General features: G+C 48.2%; 1 protein-coding gene across 1 annotated transcript; it reads right to left on the minus strand.

Moving 5' to 3' along the window:
* Window positions 1-2,930: 2,930 nt before the first annotated feature.
* On the minus strand, window positions 2,931-15,359 carry LOC148538596 (protein kinase C delta type-like). Its single transcript, XM_088453281.1, has 9 exons — window positions 14,879-15,359; window positions 12,039-12,145; window positions 10,544-10,714; window positions 9,163-9,254; window positions 8,394-8,456; window positions 7,521-7,659; window positions 6,829-7,020; window positions 4,895-5,023; window positions 2,931-3,080 (listed from the first exon to the last, which is right to left on the minus strand). Exons 1-9 carry the CDS (start codon window positions 15,357-15,359, stop codon window positions 2,931-2,933), a joined length of 1,524 nt encoding a protein of 507 aa, XP_088309407.1.
* Window positions 15,360-15,682: the final 323 nt, after the last annotated feature.

Consider the following 15,682-nt stretch of genomic DNA (forward strand, 5'->3'; position numbering starts at 1 on the left):
TGGGGCACTGGATAGGGTGGGGAGTGGGAGACCCCAACCAGGACCGGCGCTGCCATTAGCCAGCTGCCTGGAGCGGTGGACACTGGAGAGCACCGCTGGTTTCAGTAGGTGTAGTGCGGTCCACACTACACAGTAACAAACACACCACCACATGCTGTGTGTTTGTTTTAGCAGCCGGTGAGAGTCAGACAGACTCTTATTGGCTGCTGCGCCCACTGCCGGAGCCGGCTGGAGCTCACTCATGAGCTCAGCCTATCGGCTCCCACAGTGGGTGAAGGGAGAGATGTCATGACGTCTCTCCCATTGTGCAGAGCAGGAGAACAGAGGAGCTGATGGCGGCGGGCACAGGAGCGGGGATTCAGGTAAGTATAATGTTTAATGTCTGTCTGTGTGTCTATTTTATGTATATGGGGCATTGCATAGGGGGGACCACTACTGTGGGGCACTGTATAAGGGACCCTGCATAGGTGTTGCCAACTACTGGGGGCACTGTATAAGGGGCACTGCATAGGGGGACCACTACTGGGGGGCTCTCCATAGGGGGGAGCACTACTGAGTCACTGCATAGGGGGGCCACTACTGGGGGCACTGTATAAGGGGCACTACTGAGGGCACTGTATAAGAGGCACTGCATAGGGTGGCACAGCATAGCATGTCTGTCTGTTTTATGTGTACGGGGCACTGCATAGGGGGGACCACTACTGGAGGGGCACTGTATAAGGGACACTGCATAGCTGGTGCCAACTACTGGGGGCAATGTATAAGGGACATTGCATAGGGGGACCACTACTGGGGGCACTCCATAAGGAGGGCCACTACTGGGGACACTGCATAGGGAGGGCCACTACTGGGGGCACTGTATAAGGGGCTCTACTGGGGAGCACTGTATAAGAAGCACTGCATAAGGGGCACTACTGAGTGTACTGTATAAGGGGCACTACTTGGGGGCACTGCATAGGGGGACTACTACTGGGGGCACAGCATAGGGGACCACTACTGGGGGCACTGTATAAGAGGCACTACTAAGGTCACTTTATAAGGGGCAATACAAAGGGCACTGTATAAGAGGCACTACTGAGGGAACTGTATAAGGGACACTACTGGTGGCCCTGTATAAGGGCAACTGCATAGGGAAACCACTACTGGGGGCACAGGATAGGGGACCACCACTGGGGGAACTGTATAAAGGTCACTACTGGGGGAACTGTATAAGGGGCACTACTGAGGGCACTGTATAAGGGGCACTACTGTTGGCACTGTATAAGGGACACTGCATAGGGGGACCACTACTGGGGGGCACTGTATAAGGGGCATGGCATAGGGGTACCACTACTGGGGGCACTGCTTAGGGGAGACCACTAATGGGGGGCACTAGATAGGGGGGACCACTACTGGGGGCACTGTATATGGGCTTGTGTAGCTATCTGAGGGAAGGGGGTGGCGCTAGGCTGAAGCTATGCCTAGGGTGCCAAGAAGCCTTGCACCGGCCCTGACCACAGCAAATAAGAATTGTGTGCCCAGGAAATGATTCTACGATGTTAATGTAAATTACAGTTATTATTCAGCATGGTGACCCATGAGTATGTAGAGGAGCCGGCTGCACCATCTAAAATGCCAGCAGGGCGGAATGGTGATGAGACCATGGGCCTGATTTAGAGATGGACGCAACACCATTGCTTCCATAGTTTTAATGATTATCGGTTATCTGTGCATGTGTCGAGAGTCACGCTGCACGTGCGCAATTTTCATTGTCACTCGCAGTGAGAATCTATTCACAAAGTGACGGACAGGCAGGGACAGTTTGTGGGCGGCAATAAGGGAGGTGGTGACTCAAACGCAGGCGTGTCGTGACCATTTCCGGGGGCGTGTCTCTTCCTGCAACTGCGATCCCGTAAGTAATAAAAATGTATCAGTTCAGCATCAGCGTACATCTGTGAATTAGGCCCTATCTGTGGGGCGTGCAGGAGGTAATGCTCACTGACATAGAGCATTCCGTGTAGTATAAATCACGCTGTATGGTATAGAGAATAATGAGTGGATGGGTTTCTTATATGCATTAAAGGAATAAGTGAGTCAATCAGGTTTCTCATACACAGAGGTAGGAAAATATATTATTTTATTAATAATTATACCTCATACACATTCTGCAGCACTTTACTGATGATATTGCTGACTTGAGGATCCAGAAGATGTTATTACTGACACTTGGAGGACAGTAATAACATGTGGAGGGCACAGCAGATAACACAGCAGATGACATGTGGAGGGAACAGCAGATGACCCTGATGACATGTGGAGGGCACAGCAGATGACACACTGATGATGTGGAGGGCACAGCAGATGACACACTGATGATGTGGAGGGCACAGCAGATGACACACTGATGATGTGGAAGGCACATCAAATGACACACTGATGATGTGGAGGGAACAGCAGATGACACACTGATGATGTGGAAGGCACATCAGATGACACACTGATGATGTGGAGGGAACAGCAGATGACACACTGATGATGTGGAGGGAACAGCAGATGACACACTGATGATGTGAAGGGCACAGCAGATGACACACTGATGATGTGAAGGGCACAGCAGATGACACACTGATGATGTGAAGGGCACAGAAGACGACACACTGATGATATGGAGGGCACAGCAGATGACACACTGATGATGTGGAGGACATAGCAGATGACACACTGGGGGGCACAGCAGATGACAGTAGATGACTTGTGGAGGGCACAGCAGATGACATGTGGGGGGCACAGCAGATGACACACTGATGACACGTGGAGGACACAGCAGATGACACACTGATGACATGTGGAGGACACAGCAGATATTACAGCTGAGATAGTTGGTAGCAGAATGAGGATGGAGCCGGTGTCCTCTGATGTGATGTACTGGGTGAGATGTTACCTGCAGTGCATTATGGAGTCTGCATTGTCTTCCACCTGTCACTTGCAAATGAGAACCCACGGAACAGGCGGTTCTCCTTTATAGACATCGGTGGCTTCTTTGCTTCTGGTGGTGACAGCAGCTCATCCAGGGGTACATTTTCCCTGATTGTAACTGGGGTCTACGAAGAAGATGAATCAGATTGGTCACATAATAGACAGGTAAATGCCGAGCTAATTGGGCAATTTGTCACTGTATGTGTCATAACCGAGAATAATAACTAGATAGTGTTCAAGCTCTTCCCGCTATTCTATGTTATGCTATCCTATATGCTGCATGATAACATAACACATCAATATATTAATGCAGAGCTACTACCAGAAATGAGAAAATGACGTGACAGAGATACAGTATGTTATCGAATTGACGAGATACCTGGCTGATTTTCGGGTTATTACATTGTAGGGCTGGTTTTCCTTTATACATTATGAAAACATTTGAAAAGAAAAAATTACAGTAAATTTGTAGAAAGTAACATAAACAAATAAAGTGATATTTTGTCTGTTTTTTTGCAATTGAAGTACTAGCTATGAAAGGTTATATAAGTCCTCTAAGAATCATTGAAAAAACCAGTGTGCTTGTAGCCAGTGACGGCTCTGCAATTCCTCATGTTGGCCAGCAGGGGCGAGGTGGAAGAGCGAATGCCCAATCGTTAGAGTTTAATGGAATTTCAAAAACATTCCATTAATTATTCTCCTCAAGTTGCATTTGGCCACAAAAGACTGAGGGGCCTATTCATCATTACATAATTATCACTAGTGATAACTATGTTTTAAACTTGATGCAAGTTTAAAAAATATTTTGGAGGAATATTTCATGCCTCCCTAACAAAAGTATCACTTCCTAAAAGCTGTGCTTTCTGCGAAGTCAGCTTTTTGGAAAAGTGATACTTTTCCCCGGCAGCTGAAGTATCCATAAGGATTTCCTCACTGCTGAATGTCCCCCCCTGCCCAACCCAGGCGGTACGGTGAGCTCAGACAGTGGTCTTGCACGCTTCCACCCCTTGCCGGTGTCTGATCCGGCTCTCCCCTCACAGCGGCTCACTCCTCCCACCCCCACTGCCGTTAGCTTCTTATCCTGCCGGCCCCCTCTCCACCCCCACCCCGGGTGCGATCCGGCTCCCCCGTGGCCGCTGCTGTTCTGTAGCTGCACAAGCTTTCCCCTGCAGGCGAGCACAAGAGGACCTGAGGAGGAAGCCTGTGACAGCCCGGATCCGCCGGAGGTAAGTAACAAGCTGAAGGGATCTGAATAGACCCCTTTGCTGCACAAGCTGGCATGTAAATGGCACATTGTGCGTGGTATTGGGTGCTGTACCCCATCTCAGGGATTCAATTCAGCACGATGTTGAACAGCCCCAGGAGGGTGCGAGGAGATATCCGACTAAAGTGCCAGCCGCAAGGCTGTTATCCGGCTTAGCACGGCGCTAACAGCCTCATGGCCAGCACTTTAGTTGGAGAATGACGGTTCTCGCGACTAAACACCCAGGTTAAGTCGCGGAAACTGTCATTCTCCAACTTAACTGCTTCCCAAAAAAGTTAAGTATTGCTGTGAATTGAATAGTTCCAGGAGCTCCCTTCCAGCACTATTCAACATCACAATGCATTGAATCACCCCCCCGTGTATGCACTTCGCTCATAACACATCGCAGGGAATGTTAATCTCTTTTTGCCGATAACCGATAATTGATAAATATGCTCCTAGGTATTCATCTAATCTGAATTTACCAATAACGTGAGGAACGCCATTGTATCAGCAGGACTTTGCAAATCTGTGACACAGAATATTCTGCCAGAAGATTCGCTTTTGTGTGACAATTTCCTACAAAGTCACTTATCTCTCATCATCATCCATCGCTGCACCCAGTAGTCTTTGGGATAATGTGACTGCATATTAGCGTACACTTGGCATAAATTTCCATCTTATTCATATACTTACAGGCTGCAATGTAAATGGGGGAGTTGTTCTTCCAGCCTCCAATTCCTCCCAGTTGATTGGGCAGAAAAATGGATGACCTCTCAGATTGCTGCACATCACCTGTCTCTTCTTTGGGGACTTGCTTAGGAGCTACCGTAGAGATAAACAGAAACGTATAGGCTGTTAATGGCAGACAAGCACCATTAGACCAATTTCATCCTTATTCCTTATGGCACTTTATTCTCAGGACGACATGTATAAAATCCTTTACCTTTGTTTTTCAACTACAGTTGCTGGAGACTTATTAAACATAAATGCTATTCTTCTAGTAAAATAATATTTGTGACGTTAATTGTCTGTGGAACAGCACCCAGCAGCCGTAGAGCTGCTACCGAGCCACCTGGATCTTCCTTAGTTAGGACATTCCCGGCATTTAGCTTTATCCTGGTACCAGTTGTCCTGCCCCCTCATCATGATGTCATGACAGCACATGTTTGGGGGTCAGGGCTGGCAAAGTGCGAATTCTTGCCCTGTTATGGCCGTGACTGTATCATTATTCTATATTGTATTTTACTAGTATTTATCAGAAAGTGAGTCCTCCAAAAGAGGAGAAAATATGGGAAGTAATATGTATAACTAAAGATCTGATCAGTGACATTAAACCCTTTTCCTGCCATTGCTAATCCAATGCCAATACAGCCAGGTCTCCTATATGCCTTACTTTATGCCTAGCTAATAATGACAAATAGAAGGTATGTAATAATAATATCCAAAGCCTATTCCAACTGCAGCTTCACGATAGCTGCCCTGTAAATGGGGCAGTCTTATCAGAGCAAACTTCTCACCCGGCCATCGAATACCCTTTCTCCACTAGCACAATAACCCGGGTTATTGCCGGATGTATCCGGGTCACGGTTCGGTGTAAAAGGGTCCTTGAAAAATAACCCAGGTCTTGTGACCCGGGAATCCAACCCTGGTCACTGAAGGACCCAGGCTTTGGTGCAGTGTAAACAGTGTGACCCGGGTCACGGTGACCAGGGGCATGCCTCAATCCAGAAAATTGGTTGGCTTCAGTAGCGCTTGGAGTTGACATCATCTACAAGCATCCACTGTAACATTGGAAGACCTGGGTCTCGGAAGAGCCATGTCCGTTGTGAATAGTTAGACCCAGAAAATAACCCAGGTCCAGCTGCCAGTGTAAAAGGGGCAAAACCTGGCTGCGAGCCGTGCTCAGTGTATCAGGTTGGAGACGGGTTTTTGGTGGAAAAGTGGTATTACACATTGCTGCCTTGCTGCTGTAGTTACATTTGAGGGGTATGGCTATAACTAGATGGGAATGCTGTGACTGTAGACACTTAGGGGTATATTTACTAAGGTGCGGGTTTTTAGAAGTGGAAATGTTGCCCACAGCAACCAATCAGATCCTACTTAACATTTATCTAGCACCCTATTGAAAATTAATAGCTGAATTCTGATTGGTGGCTATGGACATCTCCACTTCTAAAACCCTGCACTTTAGTAATTATACCCCTTATAGCCTATGCATTTAGTGCAGGGATGGGGAACCTCAGGCCCGGGGGCCATATAAGGCCAGCGGAATAATTTGGTCTGGCCCTCGTAGCTTTTTTCTGCTAGAATGGCACCCTGCAGCCATAATCTATGCAGCAGTGCCGCCTGGAGCATCCTTAGGACACTTAAGACAGTCACACCACTGCCCTTACAGCTCCCCGTTGCTGTAATCACCGGCAATTGTGACCCGCGCCTCCGTGTGACTTCACACGGAGGGGGCGTGGCCTGCACCAGGCCCGCGCATAATGTTATATATATCAAAATGGCCCTCGGCAGCAAAAAGGTTCCCCACCCCTGATTTAGTGTGTGCTTAGTTATAATCTAGGTCTTATTTCCTCTGTGACTCCATGTTCTCCGGACCCAGTTATACGCGTGTTTATACTCACTCTATGAAGGATGTTCCGGATCTCTGGATCGAGGTTCTTTGGATACGTCGGGGCGTCATACATAACAGAATACTCAATCTTAATGGTCTCCTCACCGGCATAAAATGGGTAGGACCCAGTGGCCATCTGATAGAAAATGACCCCAAATGAAAAGATGTCCACCATGCTGTTATATGGTAAATCACAAAGTATCTGTGACAACACGGAGAAACAAACAGTTAGTACATTGTCCATCCTGGCAGGAGGCACCGAGTTAGGCTGTTATTTGTACATACTGGTCCTAACGTGCACGCTGCTGCGAAAACCGCAGCCATTTTTCTGGTGTTTTGCGCATACGCTGTGAGGAAATCGTTAGATAATTGGCGGCCTCGCCATTTCCTCGGTGATCTGCGCATGCGAAATAGACTCCAGGCACACACTAGTGCCCAGAGTCTATTGATTCTATGGTGGCTGGCCAGCCACATCAGTTAGTTGCCGGCCGCTAGAGTGAGAGGAGGGGACCTGTGATGGGGGATGCACATGGGCCCCCTCCTCTCTAAAGATGCCTCTGGTGTCACCCCTCGGTCGGGGACACCCGGGTGCGGCCCACACCCCATGCACCCCCCTTGTAACATCACTGGGACCAGGATATGGTGAGATAAATATGGAAATGACGACATGAGAAGCCTGTAGGGGAAGACTGTGTTACTTACCTCTGGGGCCATGTAACCTGGGGTCCCCACACACTCGCTGATTGTTTTAAGGCCATGGATATTCTTCACTGCCAGGCCGAAATCGGCAATCTTCACATGGCCGGCTGCATCCAGGAGAATGTTGTCCGGTTTCATGTCCCTGTGAGGAGAGTGAGTGTAAGTTCTGTTTGTCAGCTGTAGAACTTGGATTGTTGTGGAGAAAGGTCCCCAGAGTAACATAATAAAAACCATTAGAGTGTCACAGTGCTGGATGCAGCAATGCAGAATGCAGCTCACCGCGTATGCACCAATCTCCGGAATTCCATACACTCCGGGGCTTGGATGTAGTGGGTAATGCCATGTTTAGATGGCTTTGTCCAATAGAAGCCTATGGGCTTGAATTCAGAACTCCCCCTGCTAGGTATACCTCCCTACACTCCCTGCGGCGTGTGCGTCACTCTACGCATACGCAGAAGGACTTCAGGGTAATAAACCCGGGTTTCTTCTATCGCAAAATACAGGCCTTACCGGGAGAGCTGTCCTTTGATTTTTTCAAGCATACGGCGTTAATAAATAATGTTACGCTTGCAGTGAGTGGTGGGATGCATCGCATGCAAAATGCACAGCGTCCTGCACCCCGCCCACAGTGCGACGAAGGGACCTGTAACATGAGATGTGGTCACTAGGATGACAGTCGCTGCGGAGAACAGCTGCATACAGTCACTATCCATGGGGTGGGATGAAGGGGGAGATAAGATCGGTGCTTGGAGCGGTCATAACAGTCTTACCCCAAATATCATGATAATACCCAGAAATGAATGACAAGGACATAACAGCTACACTGTAACTCTATGAGGGGGTTACTATATGTGATCATTAGAAATAATGCGTTACCTGTGAATGATTCCCCTCGTGTGCAGGAAGCGCAGCCCACATACAAGTTCTGCTGCTATAAATCTGATGGGGAAGAAAGAAAATAATTATCAGTAGAAATATTGTGAAAGTGAGATGACTGATAATAATGAGATGGCACATTCCCCCTGATATCGTCACGGGAAACATTGTCACACAGGCTTCCTGTACGGCTAAGTAACACACTGGAGCCCTAAGTCCAGGAGACTCTTTATTATACACAGACCTGTCACCATGGAAACCTATAATGGTCCGGCCTGGATTTGTTATGCTGGGTGCACACTATGAGATCCATTGAACGCTCTATCGTTACGACACAAAACGGAATAACAGTTAGTGTGGATCGCATAGTGTGTACAGACTTTCTGGGTGCTACCACGGTTGCATGAGATATCATCTGGTCGGCCGACATATTGTCCTGGTACACATTGGCTAGTGTGTACCCAGGTTTAGGGTGTATGGGCCGAGCCCTACTGCATTAGATGTACATAGGTGCTGTTACTATATCTCATATTAATAATGATATTTACATATTATAAACGTTGGGCCAGATAGGCTGAATTATTTCCATATATTGCTGTTATACTGATAGGATGCTATGGGGGATGGGCACCAAGATGTGGAGATAGGGGAGCGGTTATGGGGCAACAATGAAAGGAGCCTAGTGGGAGAAACAATGGAAATTTGGGCTAATCTTACACCACAGCCAGACACCGGCCTCAGCACCGAATGCACCCATTGTCACTCTTACCTTGTAGTACTGATGTCAAAAGGGGCTCTGCAATTTATGAATTGGGTCAGGTCTCCCCCACTCAGGTACTCCATGATGAAAACTACATGGTCCTGTGTAAGAGACAGAGATCATGGCATCAGTTACATTATGGGCATTACTCTGACACACAGCAGACAATACTCCCCACATACCTCCCAATATTTGTCCTAGGCGAATCGGGTCTTTTACGTGCCGAAGTGGGCGTGGCTGGATGGTACGCCCCCATTTGCATCACTAAGGGACATGCCCAGTATCTCCGAGATGCTGGACTGCCCCCGGGCTTCCCCCCCGTACTGTGAATAGATGCTGTGCGCATGCGCACATCAACTATTCTCGCTCTACACAGCCGTTGCTCTGCTCTGCAGAACAGCACTGTATGCTTCCCCCCAACTTTCCCCCCACCTCGGGACACTGCGGCCCGCGGGTGAGACAGCGGGACAGTCCCAGAAAAATGGGACTGTCCCGCTGAATGCGGGACAGTTGGGCGGTATGTCACCATGCTTGCTTACTTTCCCGAAATGGCAGACAGCCTCCGGAAAATTGGCTCGAGCTCCCGTCCACCTGGAAAAGTAGGTGAGATTCCCGGGCCAGATGCCACCCCTGCACCCCACTGCACTCTATCTGCATCTGTCTACTTGAGGTTGGTCCGGGGGGAGGGGCCGGCAATTTGTGTAATCTCCAGCATTGTGTAGCGAAGGGCCAGGTCATGATGATGTGATCACTTCTTCACTCCAATGCCTCATCCTGTGCCAGCCACGCCCCCCGCTATGCCGACCATGGCCACACACCCTAACAAAAAGATGAAAAGAAAAAAATAATATTTGCGGCTCAGGGCAAAGTCGTGTGCCCCTTAGCCAGGCAAATCCTGGGGGGCGTAAAATCAGTGTAATCGCTCCTCTTCCCTCCGCTGATCCAGAGAAGACTGCTGCTGCTGGTCAGCCTCCCTGGTCCCACCGCAGCCCAGCATACATCAAGGTCTGCTGGGCTGGGGAGACACAGACTGCTGCTGCTGACAGGTAAAGGGGGAGGGGCGCAGCGTACTCTGGTGGAACGGTAACCTGATAGGAAAAGTGTTACCGTTACCACAGCAAGAACGGTTGTGTTATGTGTTATTACCTTGTTCCTCATACACATTATTCAGTTAATTTACATAATTTATATTTGCAATAACATAGCCAGCAAGCTTTGGCATTGGATAGTCTGGCTGTGACCTATAGGAGGAAGGTGATACATACAAGTGTCTGAGAACAAGAACTATTATAATGAACCGATGAGATGCAATAAATATTTTATTTTTATTAAGCAAAACTGTTACTCGGTGTAATAAGACGTTAGTCATCATTGTGACAGAGACTCTTACCGGTGTCTGGAGCGCGGCATATCCATGCGTGAAGAACGCGCTCTCCCCAGTTATTTCCAGGATGTCTCTCTCTATGAACATGGAGTTCCTAAAGCTGCTCACTAATGTCCTCTTTTGTACCATTTTCACAGCCAGCCACTGTCTGGTGATGGTATGGGAAGCCAGCAACACCTGGATGAGACAGAGAGTGAGGACTGGGACCCCAGGGAGCAGTGCAGTATGTAATGCAGGCCGGGGGTGACGTTACATCACTGGTACTAAGGGACAGAAGCAATGCACAGTGGGCCTGATTTAGCATGGAATGCAAGGCTGCGTTTGCATGTATCCGGTCGCTGCGAAAATATACTAATGAATGCGATCACACGGCAACTGCAACACTATACCAAGATGCCAACCGCTGTATTAAGCCGCTCACTTCCCATTACATAAATCCACAATTCAGCGCAAACATCGGTAACATCGAACCCATACGCACAGTTGTGGTTGACCTGACCATACCTCACAGACTGCTAAACTTCCTGTCGCCATCTAGACCTCGCGTATGCTATTGCAGGGGCTTCATTATGCACGCCCCTAACGGCATTCAAACGCACAGGCATGCCTGCTTTCCACCGACCACCCCCATACGGTCATTTCCTGTCAATCAATGTGCAATGGGACTGCGTGCTAACTGTGATCGCTTCCCTATCGCAGCTCCTGGTTCGCGCACACGCACTGCGTCTTATACGCATGCGCAGAATGCAAACATCAGCCGGCTGCGTGCGAAGGCTGCATTGCAATCCAACCTGAATCAGGCTCAGTGTCCTCAGCTGCGGAGCCTGCAGAGCCAATGCTCCCAGAGATCATTGTACAAACAGAAGGTGACAAGACAAAGTGACCACAGCGTTCTTCAGAACAAGGTGAGAACGCTCCCCCCCCTGTGCCATCTGTAATCTGACTGTCAGTCACCGCACCCCACATACACTAACATCAGGAAGTGCTGCCTGTCGCTGCAAGAGACCACTCCCCCACACTGGGGACCCCCTACACGTAGCGATAGCATCAGCATGGGGGAGCACTATGGCATATGTGAACTGAGGTTTCTGTGTGGCATAATGGGAACTGGGGCACTACAGTGGACTTAACACATTTGTGGTGCTGTGAGTATTTTCACATTATACTTTTTAATAACATCGCCAACATATTTTATTCATCATTTAATGGGTAGGGGCCCCCACAAGTTAGCTGCCCTGGGGCCCCTACAAACCTTAATCCAGCCATGCTGGAGGAGTCCAAAAGCAAATATGGAGGAAGAACAAGGAATACGCTGCTGTTTCCTTCAGAGTTGTCTTTTCAAATGGACCCCATTGTATTTTTAATGGAGAGCGCCCATTGTGTATATAATGGCTGATAAATAATATGATGCAGCAAGTAAAGTTCTTATGTCATCAGACGGTCTGTTCTATTTGCTGCAGTGTTTACAGGGAAGTCAGGAAAATCCCTACTGCTCACTTACCTTCCCGAAACTGCCCTCTCCGATCTTTCCATGGAAGGTTAAACTTTCCATCAGGTGAGAGGCAGCCGATGTCTCAGGGGAGCTGGCTGGGGGGTTCTTACTTCCACCTTGTGATATAAATAGAAATCAGCATTTTTTATTGAAATTAACTTTGTGTTTTCAGGGCTGTAACTAGGGTAGTGTGACCAGTGCCATGGCACAGGGCACCGCAGGACAGGGGGCGCTGTTTGTGCCTGTCAATTTCCCTGTTTATTATAATTCTCACTTGTAGCTTCCTCTTCTTTTATCCCCAGCATCTCCTGGCTTCCCCTATCTCTTTCCTGGCCCATCCCCATGAGGCCATGGCCCTTTTTTGGGTACACTTTCTTATGTCCCAATTTGAAAAATGAAGGGGGGGGGACACCTATGCTTTTTCTGGCACAGGGCACCAAAAAGTCTAGTTACGGCTCTGTTTTTTTTTTGCTAATGTAACTTTTTAAATGTTACAGATAATTATAGCATAGAGGGCGGGATGCATCAAGCTCAAAATGCGGTCAAAACCCAACAACTGCTGTTTTCTGAGGTTTGATCACATTCCCCATATGCCCCAAGCTCGGAAAAGCAAAACTTTGTGGAGCTTGTACCCCATAGCCTAATAGGAGCTTATTGTCTTCTTACCGCATAATTCCCCGACAGGGATCCAATAGGATCCTTCCCAGTGTCCCCCACAACTTGTGCTGGCCGACAGACACGCATGCGCAGAAGGACTCCTGGGTCATAAACCTGGAAGTCCGCACACCGGTTCTTATTGGAAGAGCTGTCCTTTACATTTATAATCACAGTTGTACATACATACCGCACTACTGTATGCAACTAGTGGTGCAATGTATGATATCCAAAATGCGATGCATGATATATCCTGCCCAGAAAGAGAGAAGTATACAACTGGGGTCATGTGTTATGAACCATTAGGTACAGTATTAATGCTGGTTTTCTGTAGTACCCAGTCAGTATATTATTACTTGGCTTTATCATATGTTCTTGGGGTGCGACAGAGATGAAACAGATTAATAAGGGGTAAATCATCCTGACTACAACATTGGATAGGACAATAGAACAACAAAGTGACAGGTGCTGTAGAATAGTAATTATTATATAATAAAGAGGTTGCATAGAGCTGGGTGATAGGGAAAAGACGTGAAGAGCGGCGAGAGGTGAGAGAGGGGTAAATACATTATACCTATGACAAGTATACACTATAGTGATAATACTGCTTATAGAGAGAGAAGGAAAAGTGGGGCTATCTAATAGAGCTCATTACGCCTGAGCCAGAGATGGACGCAGTACACACAGCAGCATCAGTGTCTTTGGACGCAGCTGCAGTGTGTAAATATACTAAAGCTGCAGGAAGCGTCATGCCTGTGTGATCCGCTGCTGCGTCCGAGAATCCGCTGCTGCGCCATCCCCTCCCCGCTCCCAAATGGCCGCAACCTGTCAACCAGGCTGTGGATTAGGGGGCACTGCGTGCAATGAGGCAGGACCCGTTCTGCACATGTGTAGTCCCCCCACCATTGGGTTTGAGTACAGCTCTGAATCAGGCCCAGTTAGGGAAAGAGAAGGTTTAGCAGAGAAATGCACCAGTTTGCTGCTAGATCATAATGATTTACCTGTAAAATAATAAATCTTTGTGTTGTGTACATGGGGCCTGAGTTACTGCACAGGAGAGAAATACAATCATGTCACATACAATGTATCACACGGTGCCAGTATTGCGAGCTGCATGTAACAAACACTTAGCGCCCCTTGTGCTTGGTGAAGCGGTACTGAGGACCTCATTCAGAGTCGGTCGTTGCGGCTGCACAGTCGTAAGGGAAAAGGGGCCGGATATGCAAATGATGCACTCGCAAGTTGCGTCCTTAAGATCGGATCGTTAGCTGGCCGACCAAGGGGAGGATGTGGCCGTAAGACAAAAAATACGCCCCCTTCTCGTACGCATTACACGTCATCTCCGGCCATATAGGGATTAATCGAGACCATCGGTAACCATCGGAACTGGTCGTAGAGCTTAAGGTTGACCATACCCTCTCTTAAGCACTACGATCAGGTCAGTGTACAAACCACCCATGTCACGTGTGCCATGACACTACTTTGTTAATTATGCACTCCCATAAAACGCCGTTCGCATAATTAGGCACGCCTGCGTTCGGATCTCCACTCCCCCGTTTTCAAGCACCTTCCCCTGTTACCACCCATAAACGCCTCATTCTGTCTCTCAAACTAATGACCTGGCTGTGTTCAAGGAGAGAGAAATTTCTGATTGTAGCAGCTAGTTTGCGCACGCGCATTGCGAACTTTACGCATGCGCAGTTTAGCGAGCTTTGGTGGCGTACGACCATGCGGCCGCAACGACCGACTCTGAATGAGGTCCTGAGTCTCCATGCGCAAGTCCAGTAGTGTAAGATAACTTGCGCCTCCCCGAGCAGCGCATATATATAGGGTTGGAGTTACGACTGACTTGTGCTCTTGTTCTTGGTGCTTACACACAGAAATTAGTGGTGTTGAGAGGAGGGGTTCTCATTACTCATGTCAATTGCACATTGGGCAGGGAGAATGAGCAGGCTGCTGCTGATGAGCTGCTGTCTCCTCTCTCTCTCTGCAAGTGTTACGGGGGGGGAGACGATCTGCCCCTGGCTGATGGGGACAAATCCTGGCTGAAGGGGTCATAGCAACACCTCCACTAGTACCCGGCCCAGTCTCCTCCCTCAATAGCCCTGACATCAGTACTACTGTACCTGACACCTCACTTACTTCTGTAATAAAATTTACAATACATTTTATATTTTTTAATAAAAATAATTTACCTGCTGTTGTCTTAAATTTCTTTTTACCGCCATTGCCCTCAGTTGTGTGAGACCGCTTATTGCCCCTCCGGTGTGACACAGCCATGGCTGTACTGATGGGCGCGCTGGGTCCCTCACCTGGATCTTCTGGCTCCTCCTTTTTCTTTTTTTTATTCCTCCTGCTGTCCTCCATCTTGTCTAGGGGCCTCTTAATGGCCGCTCTGTTACTGCTGGTCTTATCCACCTTCCTCCTCTTATTTGGGGCCTCATCTGATGGCTTCTTAGATCTAGTCTGCCTCTTTTTGCTCTTCTTTTGGAGAGTCTTTGAGGCATTCTCAGCTGCCCGGTTCTCCTCGCTCACCTGAGTGCTTCCTTCCTCTAGGATATTGGGATGGTCTCCTCTCACCTCGCGTACATCCTCCTTATTCCTCCCGCTAGGAGCCTCTAGCTCCTCTGCAGCGCACCTGTTCTTCTTTGGTCGCTTTCTCTTTTTTGTTCTCATGTTATATATTATATAATAAACACAAGCTCGCTAAGCACAAGAAAAGCACCTTACCACTGGAAATGGTGAAGGTACAAAGAGGGAAATTATGTTGATAAGTCACTGAGCCAGCAGCCAGGTGACATCACAAAACAGTTTGTGACATCACTGTCCCTAACACTCTTGGTTCTAAGGGTTGAGAATCCTTGGGGCTGTGTCTAATATATGTATATTATATACACACACACACATACAACAAATGAAAAAACGCTATATGTCAGAGGTTCCCCAAACTCGCCACTACAGTCCAGGTTTGAGGATATCCATGCTTGAGCCCAGAAGGT

Source organism: Taudactylus pleione, unplaced genomic scaffold (genome assembly GCF_031769625.1).
Source record: "Taudactylus pleione unplaced genomic scaffold, aTauple2 ptg000039l, whole genome shotgun sequence".
Classification (NCBI taxonomy): Eukaryota; Metazoa; Chordata; class Amphibia; order Anura; family Myobatrachidae; genus Taudactylus; species Taudactylus pleione.

What these genes read in the sequence shown, in the direction of transcription:
- LOC148538596 (XM_088453281.1), bottom strand. Translation starts at nt 15,359, where the DNA reads ATGAGAACAAAAAAGAGAAAGCGACCAAAGAAGAACAGGTGCGCTGCA. An exon ending in CAGGTTACATGGCCCCAGAG is followed by an intron (nt 7,021 to 7,520) that starts GTAAGTAACACA and finishes GTGTTGTCACAG; the next exon opens with ATACTTTGTGATTTACCATA. An exon ending in TCCGGAACATCCTTCATAGA is followed by an intron (nt 5,024 to 6,828) that starts GTGAGTATAAAC and finishes TCTCTACGGTAG; the next exon opens with CTCCTAAGCAAGTCCCCAAA.